Below are 22,278 nucleotides of genomic sequence, written 5' to 3' on the forward strand. Positions count from 1 at the left end.
GATTTTGTTTAAGAATAATTCAAGAGAGAGGTGTAGTGCCCTAAATTCAAACCATATTCGACCGAAATCCAAAATTTGAACATTTCTCTGAGTCAATAATTTGTAAACGACTTAGCCAATGGTGGTAAATAATAAATTTTTCAATATTTACAACTAGTTGTAATGTTGGCAATTTTGCACCGCCACAGTTAGAATATCATTAACAGCATGGCACCATAATACAAACACTGATTATAAGGATATGAAGAAAAAAAATCAAATATTTTTTTTATTTCTAAATACTCTTTACAGTCTTTCTTGAACAGGCAATTCTATCCCACGACGGACGGGAATTCTTCAAACACGGGGGCCACCATATAGCCAGAGAAGGTGGAGTAAACTTCGTCACTGGCCCCGTACATGTTGGTGGCAGCTCCATTGACGGCATCGACGGCCTTGATATACACTTCATCACCTTCAAATATAGTACAATGTTTTCTTATACAAGTGAACTGTCAACACAGATGCCAACCATTTTCCCCTATTTTACTGACCATGAATGATACAGAATTTATCATGTAACAAAAACTGCGGAATAATTATGGAGCGTCAAATTAACATAAACTCAGATATTTGAAGATATCTTTAATTATTTGAAGATAGCATCAATTCGTTTGATGCGCACAACAATTTAATTAAAGATCTCTTCAAGGATATCTTCCACGGATATCTTCAATTCTGAATTGATGATATCAACAATTGAATTGATGTGCTATAATTGAATTGTTGCTCTCTTCGAATGAATTGATGATATCGACATTGAATTGATGCGCGCTATAATTCAATTGAAGAGCAATCTAATTAAAATCAGACTTCTTAGTACCGCATCGTATACTCTAGGTAAGTATTGTAGCGATTGTGAGCTTAGGATCTGATTTTGATTAGATTAATTGAAGAGAGCATTACCTCAATCTTTTAGAGAGGGGGCAACTATATAATTAGAGATACCTGCAATTTAATGTATCCACAATTGAATTAATGATCTCTTTTATAATTGAATTGTTTCTCTCTTTAAAAGAATTCATTCCTTACATAAAAGCGTTGTACATAATTAAAGATACCTTCAATTGAATTAAAGAGATCATCAAATTATTTATACCGAGCTCCAAATGCAATTTTTCGTGCAATAATTCCACCACATTGATGCGCGCATCAAATGAATAGATGAGAACAATAATTGAATTGATGCGCGGATCAAACCAATTATTGTTCTCATCCTTTGAATTAATGTGCGTTTCAAATCAATCATTGCTCTCATTAATCTAATTAAAATGAGATCCTTTGATTCGCTCACGCATATCGCTACACAAGGTCAACGAAAGCGCATACGGAGGTCAAATCTATTGACCTTTCAGACTAACCAATCAGCGCATTGGTTATTAAATCGATGGTGTAAACTCGGGTCATTCGGAACACTGAAATCTTACTAATAGCTGCCGAAGTATTCCGGTAATAACAACGTGCCCGACACGCTGAGGATACCTCAAAGAGTGTCTTTATTTTCGTGGTATACCTCCATCCAACGAAAAAATAATAAATCTATTCCCTATCATTTAATATTTTAAAACATCGAGTCTATATGATAAAACATGATATGCTTTGAGTTGAATTAACGAGTTATTCTTGGACTACATTCTATGTCATTTTGAGATGGGCGTAGTAATATGTGATTACACAACTTTTAAAAAAACTAAATCCGTTAATGGCGACATCCACGAACTGTTGTTTACTGTTGAGCAAACGGGTTTCTTGTGGACTGAGGAATGCAGTTTTAAAAGGATGAATTAGACATAAGTCCTGTTGAAAGAAAATTGCTGGAATTTTGTTGAGTGGAACTTGAATTAAGTGCAAAGTTCAATGTCGGTACTAACGGAAAGCGTGGTACACGTGCATAATCATGATGTGGGATGCCAGGTAGAGTTTTTTAAAGGGTTATCACGGCTTTCAGGTGGACAAGTGAGTGTTGCAGATGGTTTTTCGAGTTTTATCAGTGAATTCCTTAGGTGTCACCGCTGTTGTACGGAAGCCTCGTTTCGGTGCCCACTCATAAACATATTATGCCGGAGTTCGAAACCATAGTCATTAAGGGCTACGATATTGTAGTATCTCTGAGGCCGGTTGAATACATTTAACTCTCAGCCCGGAATTGCAGAAGCAGACGTGTGTTGTTATATGGGGGAGGGGTCCTCAAATAGCCCTTTGTTTTTGTTTAATAAATTTATATAGATTGATAGAATTGTTAAGTTTTTCTTTTCAGGATTCCCTAATCTATATATAAATACGAAGCATACAGAGGAATCCCTAACATTCCAATAGAAAGTAGTTCCGGCCATTTTATTTTTTTTTCTTCGTTGGATACGATATTCCAATAATTTTTCAACCAATGAAAAAGCGTGTAACATGTAAAAATTAAATGATTTACAAATATTTGTTGTTTGTGTGGATTTTTATTTGTTGTAAGAGAAACCAACAGAGAAGGGAACTTCCAAATCAGAGGAAAAGGTTGATGTGATTCGACAGGGTAGGAAAAACTGCCATATACTCTTCATTATCAAACACAGCTAGTAATACACTGTACATATTTCTGATCCTCTTTTAAAGACTGAATCTTGCAATCTTTCAAAACTTATAACGTGCGCCATTATTCGGTTGCCATATTTGTTGTTTTCCCGAACTTTTAGTTTACCGAATTTCTCTGATGGGATGAACATATCAATGAATATGCATGATTAAAAGATCACTAGGTTTGACCTCTGTATGCGGTTTCGATAGATCCTTGTGTAGCGATATATGTGAGCGGATCAAAGGATCTAATTTTAATTAAATACTGAATTAGTGTGTGCATCAAATCAATCATATCAAATCAATTATTGCTCTCATCAATTGAATTGATGCTTTCATTAATTGAATTGACGCTTTCATAAAGCAAGAATTGATTTGATCTGCGCATTAATTAAATCATATTGCGTACAATATTTGAATTGACATCTTCAATCATTTGAGTTTATGTTAGTTTTGGCACTCCATGAATAATAGTTGAGTAAACCTTTATTGACACATACCTTTTGTTAACCGAAGAACGGCCGAATTTCCTCCTGAAGCATAGTCACCAGAAGTATGACCATACATTGAGCAGATGTAGTATCCGTTGTGCCAGAGTTCTGTCCAAATTGTTTTATCCTGTGAGAGGATAGAATATTAATATATCTAGGAAATGAACGTCTAGTTTCTCTGTACGATACATCAAGTCGGTAAATGAAGAGGAAAATTTCTGTCTAACCGGCGAATGGAAGTGTGGTATGATGGTACAATACAAACAAATTTGACATATATTCTTTATGCAATCTATCTTTCATGCATACAAGTTTTGACATCAAATTGAAAAGCAGTACTTTTATCTGAAAATAAATACAACGAAAGATAATGTAGATTAATACTGACACAATGACAAATACTGTAGATTATTACTGACACAATGACAGACACTGTAGATTATTACTTACACAATGACAGACACTGTAGATTATTACTTACACAATGACATATACTATAGGTTATTACTGACACAATGACAGACACTGTAGATTATTACTGACACAATGACAGACACTGTAGATTATTACTGACACAATGACAGACACTGTAGATTATTACTTACACAATGACAGATACTGTAGATTATTACTGACACAATGACAGATACTGTAGATAATTACTGACACAATGACAGACACTGTAGATAATTACTGACACAATGACAGACACTGCATGTTATTACTAACACAATGACAGATACTGTAGATTATTACTTACACAATGACAGATACTGTAGATTATTACTGACACAATGACAGATACTGTAGATAATTACTGACACAATGACAGACACTGCATGTTATTACTAACACAATGACAGATACTGTAGATTATTACTTACACAATGACAGATACTGTAGATTATTACTGACACAATGACCGATACTGTAGATTATTACTGACACAATGACAGATACTGTAGATTATTACTTACACAATGACAGATACTGTAGATTATTACTGACACAATGACAGACACTGTAGATTATTACTGACACAATGACAGACACTGTAGATTATTACTGACACAATGACAGACACTGTAGATTATTACTTACACAATGACAGATACTGTAGATTATTACTGACACAATGACAGATACTGTAGATTATTACTGACACAATGACAGATACTGTAGATCATTACTGACACAATGACAGATACTGTAGATCATGACTGACACAATGACATATACTATAGGTTATTACTGACACAATGACAGACACTGTAGATTATTACTGACACAATGACAGATACTGTAGATCATTACTGACATAATGACATATACTGTAGATTATTACTGACACAATGACAGATACTGCAGGTTATTACTGACAATATGACAGACACTGTAGATACTTTCTGACACTATGACAGACACTGTAGATAATTACTGACACAATGACAGACACTGTAGATTATTACTGACACAATGACAGATACTGTAGATTATTACTGACACAATGACAGATACTGTAGATTATTACTGACACAATGACAGACACTGTAGATTATTACTTACACAATGACAGATACTGTAGATTATTACTGACACAATGACAGACACTGTAGATTATTACTGACACAATGACAGACACTGTAGATTATTACTGACACAATGACAGACACTGTAGATTATTACTGACACAATGACAGATACTGTAGATTATTACTGACACAATGACAGATACTGTAGATTATTACTGACATAATGACAGACACTGTAGATTATTACTGACACAATCACTAGGTTATTACTGACACAATGACAGATACTGTAGATTATTACTTACACAATGACAGACACTGCAGATAATTACTGACACAATGACAGACACTGCAGGTTATTACTGACACAATGACAGACACTGTAGATTATTACTGACACAATGACAGACACTGTAGATTATTACTGACACAATGACAGACACTGTAGATTATTACTGACACAATGACAGACACTGTAGATTATTACTTACACAATGACAGATACTGTAGATTATTACTGACACAATGACAGATACTGTAGATTATTACTGACATAATGACAGACACTGTAGATAATTACTGACACAATGACAGACACTGCAGGTTATTACTGACACAATGACAGACACTGCAGGTTATTACTGACACAATGACAGACAATGTAGATAATTACTGACACAATGACATATACTGTAGATTATTACTGACACAATGACAGACACTGTAGATAATTACTGACACAATGACAGATACTGTAGATTATTACTGACACAATGACAGACACTGTAGATAATTACTGACACAATGACAGACACTGTAGATAATTACTGACACAATGACAGATACTGTAGATAATTACTGACACAATGACAGACACTGTAGATTATTACTTACACAATGACAGACACTGCAGATAATTACTGACACAATGACATATACTGTAGATTATTACTGACACAATCACTAGGTTATTACTGACACAATGACAGATAATATAGGTTATTTTTGACACAATGACAGACACTGTAGGTTATTATTGACACAATGACAGACACTGTAGATAATTACTGACACAATGACAGACACTGCAGGTTATTACTGACACAATGACAGATACTGTAGATTATTACTGACACAATGACAGACACTGTAGATAATTACTGACACAATGACAGACACTGTAGATAATTACTGACACAATGACAGATACTGTAGATTATTACTTACACAATGACAGATACTGTAGATTATTACTGACACAATGACAGACACTGTAGATAATTACTGACACAATGACAGACACTGCAGGTTATTACTGACACAATGACAGATACTGTAGATAATTACTGACACAATGACAGACACTGTAGATAATTACTGACACAATGACAGATACTGTAGATTATTACTTACACAATGACAGATACTGTAGATTATTACTGACACAATGACAGATACTGTAGATTATTACTGACACAATGACAGACACTGTAGATTATTACTGACACAATGACAGACACTGTAGATTATTACTGACACAATGACAGACACTGTAGATTATTACTTACACAATGACAGATACTGTAGATTATTACTGACACAATGACAGATACTGTAGATTATTACTGACATAATGACAGACACTGTAGATTATTACTGACACAATCACTAGGTTATTACTGACACAATGACAGATACTGTAGATTATTACTTACACAATGACAGACACTGCAGATAATTACTGACACAATGACAGACACTGCAGGTTATTACTGACACAATGACAGACACTGTAGATTATTACTGACACAATGACAGATACTGTAGATTATTACTGACACAATGACAGATACTGTAGATTATTACTGACACAATGACAGATACTGTAGATTATTACTTACACAATGACAGATACTGTAGATTATTACTGACACACTGACAGACACTGTAGATTATTACTTACACAATGACAGACACTGTAGATAATTACTGACACAATGACAGACACTGTAGATTATTACTGACACACTGACAGACACTGTAGATTATTACTTACACAATGACAGACACTGCAGATAATTACTGACACAATGACATATACTGTAGATTATTACTGACACAATCACTAGGTTATTACTGACACAATGACAGATAATATAGGTTATTTTTGACACAATGACAGACACTGTAGGTTATTATTGACACAATGACAGACACTGTAGATAATTACTGACACAATGACAGACACTGCAGGTTATTACTGACACAATGACAGATACTGTAGATAATTACTGACACAATGACAGACACTGTAGATAATTACTGACACAATGACAGATACTGTAGATAATTACTGACACAATGACAGATACTGCAGGTTATTACTGACACAATGACAGATACTGTAGGTTATTACTAACACAATGACAGACACTGTAGATTATTACTTCCACAATGACAGATACTGTAGATTATTACTGACACAATGACAGACACTGTAGATAATTACTGACACAATGACAGACACTGTAGATTATTACTGACACAATGACAGATACTGTAGGTTATTACTGACACAATGACAGATACTGTAGATTATTACTGACACAATAACAGATACTGTAGATTATTACTGACACAATGACAGACACTGTAGATAATTACTGACACAATGACAGATACTGTAGATTATTACTGACACAATGACAGACACTGTAGATTATTACTGACACAATGACAGATACTGTAGATTATTACTGACATAATGACAGATACTGTAGATTATTACTGACATAATGACAGACACTGTAGATTATTACTGACACAATGACAGACACTGTAGATTATTACTGACATAATGACAGACACTGTAGATTATTACTGACACAATGACAGACACTGTAGATAATTACTGACACAATGACAGACACTGTAGATTATTACTGACACAATGACGGACACTGTAGATTATTACTGACACAATGACAGATACTGTAGATTATTACTGACACAATGACAGATACTGTAGATTATTACTGACATAATGACAGACACTGTAGGTTATTACTGACACAATGACAGATACTGTAGATAATTACTGACACAATGACAGACACTGTAGATAATTACTGACATAATGACAGACACTGTAGATTATTACTGACACAATGACAGATACTGTAGATCATTACTGACATAATGACATATACTGTAGATTATTACTTACACAATGACAGATACTGTAGATTATTACTTACACAATGACAGATACTGTAGATTATTACTGACACAATGACAGACACTGCAGATTATTACTGACACAATCACTAGGTTATTACTGACACAATGACAGATACTGTAGATTATTACTGACATAATGACATATACTGTAGATTATTACTGACACAATGACAGATACTGTAGATTATTACTGACACAATGACAGATACTGTAGATTATTACTGACACAATGACAGACACTGCAGATTATTACTGACACAATGACAGACACTGCAGATTATTACTGACACAATGACAGACACTGTAGATAATTACTGACACAATGACAGACACTGTAGATTATTACTGACACAATGACAGATACTGTAGATTATTACTGACACAATGACAGATACTGTAGATTATTACTGACACAATGACAGATACTGTAGATTATTACTGACACAATGACAGATACTGTAGATTATTACTGACACAATGACAGACACTGTAGGTTATTACTGACACAATGACAGATACTGTAGATAATTACTGACACAATGACAGACACTGTAGATAATTACTGACACAATGACAGACACTGCAGGTTATTACTTACACAATGACAGACACTGCAGGTTATTACTTACACAATGACAGATACTGTAGATTATTACTGACATAATGACATATACTGTAGATTATTACTGACACAATCACTAGGTTATTACTGACACAATGACAGATAATATAGGTTATTTTTGACACAATGACAGACACTGTAGGTTATTATTGACACAATGACAGACACTGTAGATTATTACTGACACAATGACAGACACTGTAGATTATTACTGACACAATGACAGACACTGCAGGTTATTACTTACACAATGACAGATACTGCATATAATTACTGACACAATGACAGACACTGTAGATTATTACTGACACAATGACAGACACTGCAGGTTATTACTTACACAATGACAGATACTGCATATAATTACTGACACAATGACAGACACTGTAGATTATTACTGACACAATGACAGATACTGTAGATTATTACTGACACAATGACAGATACTGTAGATTATTACTGACACAATGACAGACACTGTAGATTATTACTGACACAATGACAGACACTGTAGATCATTACTGACACAATGACAGACACTGTAGATAATTACTGACACAATGACAGACACTGTAGATTATTACTGACACAATGACAGACACTGCAGGTTATTACTGACACAATGACAGACACTGTAGATTATTACTGACACAATGACAGACACTGTAGATAATTACTGACACAATGACAGACACTGTAGATTATTACTGACACAATGACAGACACTGTAGATCATTACTGACACAATGACAGACACTGTAGATTATTACTGACACAATGACAGATACTGTAGATTATTACTGACACAATGACATATACTGTAGATTATTACTGACACAATGACATATACTATAGGTTATTACTGACACAATGACAGACACTGCATGTTATTACTAACACAATGACAGATACTGTAGATTATTACTGACACAATGACAGACACTGTAGATTATTACTTACACAATGACAGACACTGCAGGTTATTACTTACACAATGACAGATACTGTAGATAATTTCTGACACAATGACAGACACTGTAGATTATTACTGACACAATGACAGACACTGTAGATTATTACTGACACAATGACAGACACTGCAGGTTATTACTGACACAATGGCAGACACTGCAGGTTATTACTTACACAATGACAGATACTGTAGATTATTACTGACACAATGACAGACACTGTAGATCATTACTGACACAATGACAGACACTGTAGATTATTACTTACACAATGACAGATACTGTAGATTATTACTGACACAATGACAGACACTGTAGGTTATTACTTACACAATGACAGACACTGTAGATTATTACTTACACAATGACAGATACTGTAGATTATTACTGACACAATGACAGATACTATAGGTTATTACTGACACAATGACAGACACTGCATGTTATTACTAACACAATGACAGATACTACAGATTATTACTGACACAATGACAGACACTGTAGATTATTACTTACACAATGACAGACACTGTAGATTATTACTTACACAATGACATATACTATAGGTTATTACTGACACAATGACAGACACTGTAGATTATTACTTACACAATCACTAGGTTATTACTGACACAATGACAGACACTGTAGATTATTACTGACACAATGACAGACACTGTAGATAATTACTGACACAATGACAGACACTGTAGATTATTACTGACACAATGACATATACTATAGGTTATTATTGACACAATGACATATACTATAGGTTATTACTGACACAATGACAGACACTGTAGATTATTACTGACACAATGACAGACACTACAGGTTATTACTGACACAATGACAGATACTGTAGATTATTACTGACACAATGACAGACACTGTAGATTATTACTGACACAATGACAGATACTGTAGATCATTACTGACACAATGACATATACTGTAGATTATTACTGACACAATGACAGATACTGCAGGTTATTACTTACACAATGACAGATACTGTAGATAATTTCTGACACAATGACAGACACTGTAGATTATTACTGACACAATGACAGACACTGTAGATAATTACTGACACAATGACAGACACTGTAGATTATTACTGACACAATGACATATACTATAGGTTATTATTGACACAATGACATATACTATAGGTTATTACTGACACAATGACAGACACTGTAGATTATTACTGACACAATGACAGACACTACAGGTTATTACTGACACAATGACAGATACTGTAGATTATTACTGACACAATGACAGACACTGTAGATTATTACTGACACAATGACAGATACTGTAGATCATTACTGACACAATGACATATACTGTAGATTATTACTGACACAATGACAGATACTGCAGGTTATTACTTACACAATGACAGATACTGTAGATAATTTCTGACACAATGACAGACACTGTAGATTATTACTGACACAATGACAGACACTGTAGATTATTACTGACACACTGACAGACACTGCAGGTTATTACTGACACAATGACATATACTATAGGTTATTACTTACACAATGACAGATACTGTAGATAATTTCTGACACAATGACAGACACTGTAGATTATTACTGACACAATGACAGACATTGTAGATTATTACTGACACAATGACAGACACTGTAGATTATTACTGACACAATGACAGACACTGTAGATTATTACTGACACAATGACAGACACTGCAGGTTATTACTGACACAATGACAGACACTGTAGATAATTTCTGACACAATGACAGACACTGTAGATTATTACTGACACAATGACAGACATTGTAGATTATTACTGACACAATGACAGACATTGTAGATTATTACTGACACAATGACAGACACTGTAGATTATTACTGACACAATGACAGACACTGCAGGTTATTACTGACACAATGACAGACACTGCAGGTTATTACTGACACAATGACAGACACTGGAGATTACTGACACAATGACAAATACTGTATATTATAACTGACACAATGACAGACACTGTAGATTATTACTGACACAATGACAGACACTGCAGCAGTTTATTACTGACACAATGACAGACACTGTAGATTATTACTGACACAATGACAGATACTGAAAGTTATTACTGACACACTGACAGATTAATAGAATCCTTCATTAGTACGAGTGTAGAATAGGAAACTTCCACCGAGGGGACAACATTAACAGTCTAGGACGAGGCTTTACACTATAGGTTATTACTGACAAAGATAGTATAGTATATGTATGTTTTATCAGGTACCCAAAGAACGGAAGCGCAGTATTTAGTTCATCTGACTTCAACATCAATGTTAGTCATAACTTTTGAGCTATACACGATATGTCATTGAAAGAACAAGCTAAAAGGTAATCAAAACTACGTCAAAATTAATGTAATTTTATCTTGAGCACAGCTTTGTAGAAGGTGTATAAACTTTATATATAGTTTGTTTTCTACAACCTATACTACAATTGGCTATGTTCGAAATTTGGTACTCCTGTTTCATAAATAATATATTTGGAATATGAAGATGAAAAATGACTACATCTGACCTGGTTTGCAACGGAGTGGAATTGAAAGACATAGACACCGCTGGTTGGACAGCGAAATTTGCCCGTGGTGGAATCGTACCCTGAGCCAATGTTTGTGAAGATTCTATCGTAGACCACGACCTCTGTGTGCGCAAGCACGAGATTTTTGGACAGACCAGCAGAGAAGGCCACAGCGTTTGAATCTGCATTTACTTCAAGTAAATGATAAATATAGAATACATTTATTCTTTTAAATTAAATATATACCTCTTTCTAGTAGTAATACAATGATATGCACGTCTCTACTTACTGGACGCTACTACCGACAGCAATGTACATATCACCAACTTCATTGTCTGGAAATAGTTAACGGAAACATTCACATTCTATACTGTTAAAACTATAATAACATATGGGTGTTTTTTTTCCAGCGGCCAGAAATACATCATTTACCACACGATATTAATATGTTTCATTTGAGGACGTCAAATTCAAAACATTTTTAGAATTTGGAGAATATTTTTGCGCATTTTTCTTCAATTGAAAACAGAAAACAAGATACCTTCATTTTCACAATTTCGGTCAACTGGTAAAGCCCAGTGTTCTTATCAATGTAAAAGGCACATTGCTAAATACACCTTCGCACTATGGAGACCACGTGACATTTCCTAATTTTACTTTCTAATAGTGTTTTTGCGTTTTTTACGTGCACAGAGACGTCTTTTATAATATATCGCAGTTTCAACAAAAATACCTACCATATTCAGCTGAATAATTTTCCAAATCTCTTCAAAATTGTTGACTGAGACTTTCCAAGTTTGACCTACGATATCGTGGCCTGACACAACCTGTTGATTCTCACCCTATTTCCTTGTCTGACGATTCTAAGGTAAGAAGGTAAGTTTTGTTAATTTTACGTACTTTGTTTTGGTTTTATTGCAACTCAGTAAACTATAATATCTATTTTAGATGATGTTTCTACTCCTCTTGAGCCTCACTTCTTTCGTTGCTTCTACACCAGTTGAACAAGTTAGAGGTAATATTTCCTGAGAAACATTCTAATATGTTCTTTTGTTTTTGATAGCTCACATATGAATTGCAAAAGGACCATTTATTCAAAATATGTTTATTGTTACCCCAGGGATTGACAACTACTTCCCTACATACTTCGTGCGAGCTGCGGGAAATCATGGTCACAATCACGTGACCCCAACGGACAAGTTCGTTGGTTTTTCTGCTGGTCTCACCAGCATGGTAAATACCAACGACACAGACCTCATCGTTTATGACCGTGTCTTCTTGAACATGGGTAATGGCTATAACTCAAATACCGGGGTGTTTACATGTCCAAACGCAGGTACTTACGCCTTTCTTGTCCATGGAGTTTCGACTGCCACCAGTCAGCTGAACTTAGACTTGTATCGCAACAACAACTATACTGTCAGTGTGTTTGCCCATGCTCGTAATGGCTACGCATCTGGTCACCAATCCATTGTCTTACAGTTGGATGAACGTAAGTATTCATGCTAATTTGTAAGTTAAACTTTAGTTCTCTAGTGATCTATATATTTACTAGAATTTGAAGACTACCCAATATTTTTGATAACTTGCAGATTCATTTTAAAATTAAGGTTCCGCCTAGAGCATACAGACTTGAATTTTCCTACAAATTATTGCCCTCTGCAACAAAGTTCAATCAACTGGCTCGACTACAATGCTTTAGTATAATATTATTTATGAAAATCATGTTCAAATAATGCCCATTTTGAAACCATATTCAAATAATGACCAACTTCCCTAAAAATAGAAAGACCTTTTGAGATGTTGTAACAAGTCCAATCAACTAAATGGGATATTTTATCCCAAGTGGGATATCATCGTCCAATCAGGATATATGGAAATATCCCAAATGGAATATACGATTTATTGCAAAATGACCGATGTTGTTTTTGAAGCCAAATAGCAATTGTGCATACCAAATTGCTGTCAGCGTAATGTTAATCCCTGATAACTGAAATTATGATTTAGCCACAATATTAGCTACGCCTTTTGCTCAGCAGTTGTAATGCTTATTAGGTCAGTCAAGAATAACAGAACACAAGTTGTTAGTTGATATTTTGCACCAAAATGCCGCCGATATTCGATATAAGCCCCACCCCTTAAATCCGCCACTGGAGTATACAATTGATGGCTCTTACAACATAATTTTTAATATCATTCCAAATTTTTTTTTAAAGAATTCAGCCGTGTATCCATCACTTCCAGGAGATTTATCGTTTTTCATAGTTTTTAATTTATTAAGAATCTCTCCTTCTACAATGTTAATCTCCAAACTTTCGGCAATATGTGTTTCTAACTTAGGAGAATTGTAATTGGAAATGATGTTTTCCAGATCTACATCAACTAAATTTGAATCATCATTAGTATATAGAGTTTCATAACATTTTTTACCATTATCCAACATTTCTGATTGTTTGTATATTGTTTCAGTACCCTCCAAAATTTCAATGGGGGGGGGGGGTAGTTGATTGAAAAGATTGTTTTTTCATTCAATTACAATACATGTGTATATTTGAGTAAGTGAATCGTATGGAACTCTGTCTCTCTCTGAAGTGAATCATGTTTTGCCAAGTCAAAACGGAGATGAAATCTTTATATTGCATATTATTTGAAGTTTTACCTACGCAGCGGGTAATTTCTTGCAAATTCTTAAATTAATTGAGTTTCTTTAGAATATCCCCTCCAACTACAATCTTTGGCGTCTCAATTCCTTTGTTTTTTCTTTTCAATCGGCATTTAAAAGAATGTGCATTTCCTAAACAATGGCAGCTAGCTAATGTACTTCCTTTATTTATCAGTCTTGTCAAATTATAGACCTGTTACATTTTTAAGTTATGTTCGTAAAATTATGGAACGTATTATTTTAAAACATGTGTACAGTTATTTTCATTCAAATGATCGATCGATTTTTACAAATTCCTTTTGCCTGGTCGTTCAACGGTACCGGTTGGAAGGGAAAAGGTGGGCTCAATCGAAGTTTTAAACGTTAAGGAATTTCAAACGGACAGATTCGCATTTCATAACTAGGTCTAGCTCATTGCGTTGTTGTGGATTTAATATTGCAAAAATAATGAGGTAGTCTCTCTTTTGAAGTCTTCCTTGAAATTTGTGTATTCTTTGTATATATTTTTCATTAGATAAAAGCTACAGCATTGGAGAAGATCTCAAGTCAGTTGTTTTGTGTTGATAGAATGAATACAAAAGTTATATGTGTATCATGTATAACATTATGGTACTGATATGTTGAAGATATTGATTAATCCTAGTCAGTCTGACATAGGCGGGACCTGAACAAACATTTAACAAAGGAATTACTTTCAGAGGACACTGTGTTCGTCCAAGCCAGAGGTGTCAATTCCATGTATGGACAACGTAAAGAAGTATATAGCACATTTTCTGGTTTCATGGTAGTTCCCCAAATTGGTCGTACCGGTGTCGTCACGACTCCGCCACCCATGGGAAATATCATCGGATAAATGACGTTCTTTACCTTACTTTGTGTAATGAATGTTACCAAATATCTGTTTGTGTACATGTTTGGGCATCACCCCAGCGTCGTAAAAATAAATATTCAAGAAACTTATCTGAGACTAATTATGTTCCCCAAACAAAGTTTGGGAACATATTGTTTTTACTCTGTTTCTTATTATTATTATTATTATTATTATTATTATTATTATTATTCTTTTTCTCCGGTACTTTTTTGTCCGGTAGTGTTCTCAGAAACTACAAAAGGGATCGATATGAAACTTTCCAGGATGATAGTATAGCGTTTGTAGATGTGCATAGTGATAGTCATTTTGTTTGCACGTGTATGCACGCGCGCGCACGTGCATTGCAATTTTGGTACAAAAAATGGAAAATCAGAATATTGAAGGAAGCGATATAAAACCTAAATAGGATGATAGTATATCATTTGTACATATGAAAAATAATAGTTATTTTGCCAGCACGCGCACGCATGCACGTGCACGCGCATTACAAAATTTGTACGCTAACTTTGGAATCAGTCTAACTTTTTTGTTGTTCATTGAAATGGCTTGAAATTCATATCATAGGTAGATATTGAGACCCTTAACTGATTTACATGGTCAAAATTACCAATTTGCACGCGCATGCACGTGCGCTTCATTTTGATTGGATAATGCTAAAACGTTTGTAACTATCTTATTTATGAAGCGAATGAGATGATATTCACAGCATATGTAGACAATATGTGTATCTATATGTTGGTGTAACAAAAAATGCCAACGCACACGCGCATGCGCGTGCAACGTTTTTTAAATGTTCAATTTTTAAAGGACGATAACGTTTTTGTTTTTCATCAAATTCTATTCATATTAGGGGTTTAGATGTATCTCGGTACTCCTTACAAATTGCTGTGGTTAGAATTACTGCTCAGCACGTGCATGCACGTGTGCTGATTTCTGATTGGACGATTTTAAAATCGCTATAACTTCCTTATATTTGGTGGAAACGTTATGAAATTCATACTGTGGGTATGATACAAATGCCTGTTGAACGACATCAACAAAAATTCGGAATCATACACGCGTGCGCGTGTATGCACGTGCAACGCTTTCTTTCATTTCTTGGTACTGAAATGACCATATTGAACGTACTACATGTAATTAAAGGCTAAAATAAAATGATTTTTTCCTATAGATTCACAAGGACATCACTTTTTAATTGGGGGAGGTTTGGGGAACATCTGTAACGGTCCCCGTTACAATTAGAACTAGTTTTAGTTTTGTTTTTTAGACCTTCGGGTCAGACACTAGCGGTGACGGGATGCCAGAAGTATCTAAATTCGTACTCACTTAAATTTCTTAATGTATCCCTTCTTGTTTCCAGAGGACATGGTGTTTGTTCAAGGTCGTGGTGTAAATTCACTGTATGGAGCCAATCATGAAGTCTACTCGACATTTTCTGGATATTTGGTGGTACCAGCCGCATTGCCCCCTAGTAACCCTGGACTCATTGGCTGAGCGATAGAGTCCAATAAAAGAAACAAATAAATTCTTTATAAGTTGCCTTTATACACCACTTGTACACCAACTCATTAGCGTTCATTTTTTTGGTATTTCGGGCATGTATTTAGTTTATACATGTAATACCCGTATGACACTTTAAACAGAGAGAGAGAGAGAGAGAGAGAGAGAGAGAGAGAGAGAGAGAGAGAGAGAGCTGGGAACTCTAGATCAAGACCTGAGACCATTGGTGTCATTGTTGTCTATATGAATTTTTTTCGTCCACTCCTCCAGAGAGAGAAAGAGAGAGAGAGAGAGAGAGAGAGAGAAACTTTCAAGCTGTAACCAACAACGTGAGTACTCGTCGGAATACACAAGGTTATTTCCCTTTAGAGAACTCTCACACACAGGAAGACGCAAAACAGTTGTCTACACGCGGGGTGGGAAGTAAATGCACACAGAAAGTTTCTTATACCCGAATTCGATTGATACACAAACCAAGTAAGAAGTATTCAGGGAGTAAATAAATTAACACATAAATCATATCACGTTATTTCATTGCTGCTCGTACATACTGTCGCTAGGATTTGTGTACTTTTTGTTTAAGCAAATATATCGTTCGATAGTATTTTATATTCCCTACATTTATATCTTAAAGAGAGATCGCTTTTGATATTTTAGCGCTCTCGTTACTGTTTGTTGGTGCATTCTGTGCATTCAGGATGGTACTAAATGCACACTCTACATAGAAGAGATCTTATCTCAAAACTTGTGTATTATGTATGATATTGAAAAATTGTTTTTTAACATTTTCGCTTTTTTTTTTTTTTTTTTTTCTTTTTTTTTTGCGATGACTGCAGAATAGTTTACGGAATGTCAAAGATTTTCGACCCTTAATTGGTCCCCAGGATAAAAATGAAAATTCCGACACCGTGACAGACGGACGTACCAGGGTAAAAACAATATACCGGAATTTTCTTTAGGAAGTGCGGGTATGATAAGGAACTATATGTGATCCGGGCCTGAATTGATCTAATTCTACGAGAGTGGGCTGACCCCGGTGGCCATAACTTGTTGATCAATCACTTTGTCTCAATACAAGGAACAACAATACATGTGGTATTGGGATGGGACACTGATTTCTTAAGAAGATAGTCGGGGAGGATAGGATGTAAGACATGGACTGATGACGTATGTAACATTAACTCTTGAACAAGGAACACAGAAACAGTTTTGAGGTCGGGCTGTTTCGTTTTCTTGGTAGTTGACTATTTTGATTTCAAAAGGGTGGGGTTGACTTCAAGGTTCATAAGCTACATACGACTAAAAAAAATTTGACAAAAAATTCAAGAATATATGCTTTAAAGACCCTCTCTCACGGGCACCAATCGATCTACTGCACAACCAAAAGTTTTGAAAGATCGACATCCGGTTGTGCAGTAGACCCTCTAGATTAAGTTGCGTTGGGAATAAGTTGACCCGTGCAAACTAAATTTGGCCTTAAATCTAAAAAAAAAAAAAAAAAAAAAAGAATGTGATGCTCTGTGCAATTCAATATTCTATGATTTCATAGTAGGCAATGTAATCTGATGGCTCGTTTGACGCCGGGATTTGTTTTGACACGAGAGTCGGTAGTGAATTTTCATCAATCAAGTTGAACATTTGTAAACAGTCTCATCTTATTCTTTATAAAATTGCAAATAAAATGTACTTACATGTAACACCGCCCTTAGCTATCATGTCTTGTAAAGGGTGACAGGGTGTAAAGGGTGTCACTTGTTTTTCAAGAAATTTGATATAAATAAAATTATTGTGCAGGAGATCGCCCGTTTGCATAGGAGATTTTGGGTTCTGTATCGACGAATTTGATTAAAATCAGATCTTTGATCCGCTCCGTTATTGTTATGTCGCTACACAAAGTAGCGGAGCGGATCAAAGACCTGATTTTAATCAGAATGGTAGATCGACCAAATTAAAACAATTAGAGTAATGTGAAAAAACATTAAATGACTTTCACTTGCCCCCCCCCCCTTTCGGAAATCCTGGATCCACCACTAAGTCCTGTGTGTGTTTCTCCTAGCTACAGTTATACTGATTCCAACCACAGACAATTGCATCGCTTTGGGTCGAATTTACTATATAAAGAGTAAAGGTATGGAACTCTATATATAGGGTACCCAAGTTAGCCGATGTAAAAACAATAAACCAATTGATATAAAATTCTAATATATTCATATATAATAATTATACATTACTACCAAAGTTCATCCCGTAATTCCGTATACTTCCCAAGATATGCAGAAATGAATTCGGGAAAATGTCTATTTTTTTTGGTCGACTTTTACCTGGGCCCTGGCACTATACGACTAAACAAAATGTTTGAGCATTGCAAATAGCTATTACATAGAATGTGCAGCATAATATATCATTTCTGAAATGAATTTCTTACCCCAATTCATAAAATGAAGTCCGTAATAGCTCCAACTGACTGAAAATTTTAAAACCGTTATGCAATGCTCAAACATTCTGTTTAGTCGTATAGTGCCATGGCCCAGCTTAAAGTCGACCAAAAACTAATAGGCATTTTTCCGAATTCATTTCTGCATTTCAATGTTGCCTTCAACTACATGCAATGTTTATATAATATAGCATTTTTGTACTAGTTTTTGCTTTCATGACACAAATTGATATTTATCACCATATGCTCAGAAAACTGCTGTATCACACCGGAAATAGTTATAATTCCTCCAGAAAACAGTTATCTTACTCCAGAAACAGTTATAATTGCCCTCCAAAACAGCTATACCATCCCATGCGCACATTAATTCTGCATATCAATTAGCTCGGATTAGAAATTCAAAACAACAGTTGCGAAGTACATGTCATTCTCTACCCAGAGTTCCGTGCTCCAGAAACAGTTATAATTGCCCTCCAAAACAGCTATACCATCCCTTGCGCACATTAATTCTGCATATTAATTAGCTCGGGTTAGAAATTCAAATCGACAGTTGCGAAGTAAATGTCATTCGCCATAAAATGTCATTTTATAGCATGCTATAAAATGCTATATTCTCTACCCAGAGTTCTGTGAAAATTTTCAATGTTGCATTCAACTACATGCAATGTTTATATAATATAGCATTTTTGTACTAGTTTTTGCTTTCATGACACAAATTGATATTTGTCACCATATGCTCAGAAAACTGCTGTATCACACCGGAAATAGTTATACTTCCTCCCAAAAACAGTTATCTTACTCCGGAAACAGTTACAATTGCCCTCCAAATCAGCTATACCATCCCTTGTGCACATAATTCTACGTATTAATTAGCTCGGGTTAGAAATTCAAAACGACAGTTGCTAAGTAAATGTCATTCTCTACCCAGAGTTTCGTGCGCTCCTCGCACTACACCTCTGTCAACGGCTTTTTACAGAAATCTTGTAAAAGTTTCTAATATCCAACATTTATGTTTTGATGAAGTTTTGCGTAACGCGTCCTCTGGTGAGAGAATGAGTAAATGTTAGTCTACTGCTTGCACTCGGAAGGCATCGGGTACTAGGCTAAGTAAATGTAAACAGATGAACGAAATTTTTAAAAAAAATGTCAGTTTTTCATCTTGGTCAAAATTTGCATTAAATTTCATTCATGTATCAAATAATGTATAACAAAGTGATACATGTGTATTGATTCGCATTATACAACTCCTTTTGAAAGAAATAAAATAACGATAGTTGGTAAAATGGGTAGTAAAAACCGGGCCGGGCCGGGTCAGATCACCTTCGTAATCCGAATTTTTAAGTTTTCTTCGTTATTTTATTTTCGTTTGGTGTAAAAACTTCTTAATCATAATCTGGATGATACATTGGATCATAATTACGGCATAATTTTGCTTCACTGTGAAAATATCAACGTTTGTTTATTTCAGGTTGGTAAAATGGGTAGCGAGGAAAAATACACATTTTTCTGCGATTACGATTGAACTATGTGACACAACAATGAAACTACACATGCTTTAGCTAAATATTATGATAATTTATCACCAAAATGTTGTAGCACTTGTTATGCGAGTCTTATATATCTAATATTCACGATTTATTAAAACCCGGGCCAAAAGGAAACCGGATACGATAACCCGGGCCAGATATTAAAATTCTGAATAAAATGAGAATGTTAGCTATCACGTGCACGATCTCATGAAACAAGACATTGCACGGTTCTCAGGGCCGTAAATTACATGGAGGCGGAGGAGGCAGCTGCCTCCTCCAACTTTTGAGCCAAAAAAAATTAAAATTTAAAGTTCATTAGAATTTATGTTGTTTCCAATAACTAAGAACATGATACCTCCCTTAAAAAGCATTCCAAATCTTTCTTTTAGAATGAGTTAGTCAAGTAACATCTTAGAAGGCCCTAGAATCAAGGATTTTGCACGAAACGTGTTCAGTGTGCACAAAATGTGCTCAGCGTCTGGGGGCCTGAGCGGCCCCCAGACCCCCGCCTAATTTCCTGCCTCCTCCAAATTGAAGGTTAATTTACGGCCCTGGGTTCTTACCACTTGGAGGTATTTTCATAAAAACCATCTTCTTAATTTAAATTTTAAACTAACTATCATTAAGTTACTTACGGCGGCGTATTCGTGCCAATTTAATCTAGCAGAAGAAATAAAAATAATCGTTTCTACGATTTATTAAATGGTAGAAACGATGTAAAACGTCGTTTCTACGATTTAGAAAGTCATTTCTACAATTTAGAAAGTCATTTCTACGATTTAAAAAGTCGTTTCTATTTAGAAAATTGTATAAACGATTTAAAAAGTCGTTTCTACGATTTAGAAAGTCGTTTCTACGATTTAGGAAATCGTAGAAACGATTTAAAAAGTCGTTTCTACGATTTTTAGGTCTCGGGTGACATTGCAATTGCTTGTCGTTTGTCATCGTGCGTTAACAATTGAACATTTTTAACTTCTTTTCAAATTTGGTATGAAGCATCTTTGGGACAAAGGGGACATAAAAGGTAAATTTCAGGACTCCTACATCCCTTGACCCTTAAAGGCAGGGCAAAAACTGCCACAAAATTGAATAATTTTCAACAATCTTCTTCTCTACCACCACATATATGTAAGAAAAACTAAATGCATAGTGATGTAGAGCAGGAAGGCCTACCAAAATTGCAATTTTCATGATCCTCAAATTTAACTTAAAATTTAACAAGCATATGCAGAC

General features: G+C 35.0%; 2 protein-coding genes across 6 annotated transcripts; one reads left to right on the forward strand and one right to left on the reverse strand.

Annotated features, from left to right (window-relative positions):
• Positions 1-254: 254 nt before the first annotated feature.
• LOC125679492 (complement C1q-like protein 4) lies at positions 255-12,906 on the reverse strand. Of its 2 annotated transcripts, none has more exons than XM_048918761.2 (5): positions 12,787-12,906; positions 12,339-12,384; positions 12,050-12,240; positions 3,102-3,219; positions 255-454 (listed from the first exon to the last, which is right to left on the reverse strand). In XM_048918761.2, the coding sequence occupies exons 1-5, from the start codon at positions 12,787-12,789 to the stop codon at positions 312-314; spliced, it is 501 nt and encodes a 166-aa protein (XP_048774718.1). In that variant the 5' UTR covers positions 12,790-12,906; the 3' UTR covers positions 255-311. The 2 variants fall into 2 exon arrangements, with proteins under 2 accessions (XP_048774718.1, XP_048774717.1); XM_048918760.2 differs by lacking the exon at positions 12,787-12,906 and adding an exon at positions 12,591-12,652.
• On the forward strand, positions 12,801-17,150 carry LOC125679491 (complement C1q tumor necrosis factor-related protein 1-like). Of its 4 annotated transcripts, none has more exons than XM_048918759.2 (4): positions 12,801-12,917; positions 12,998-13,064; positions 13,170-13,541; positions 16,943-17,150. In XM_048918759.2, exons 2-4 carry the CDS (start codon positions 12,998-13,000, stop codon positions 17,074-17,076), a joined length of 573 nt encoding a protein of 190 aa, XP_048774716.1. In that variant the 5' UTR covers positions 12,801-12,917; the 3' UTR covers positions 17,077-17,150. The 4 variants fall into 4 exon arrangements, with proteins under 4 accessions (XP_048774716.1, XP_048774714.1, XP_048774715.1 ...); XM_048918757.1 differs by lacking the exon at positions 16,943-17,150 and adding an exon at positions 15,410-15,671; XM_048918758.1 differs by lacking the exon at positions 16,943-17,150 and adding an exon at positions 15,410-15,671 and having other exon boundaries at positions 12,833-12,925.
• The last annotated feature ends 5,128 nt before the right edge of the window (positions 17,151-22,278 follow it).

The sequence above is a fragment of the Ostrea edulis genome, chromosome 2 (assembly GCF_947568905.1).
Source record: "Ostrea edulis chromosome 2, xbOstEdul1.1, whole genome shotgun sequence".
NCBI lineage: Eukaryota > Metazoa > Mollusca > Bivalvia > Ostreida > Ostreidae > Ostrea > Ostrea edulis.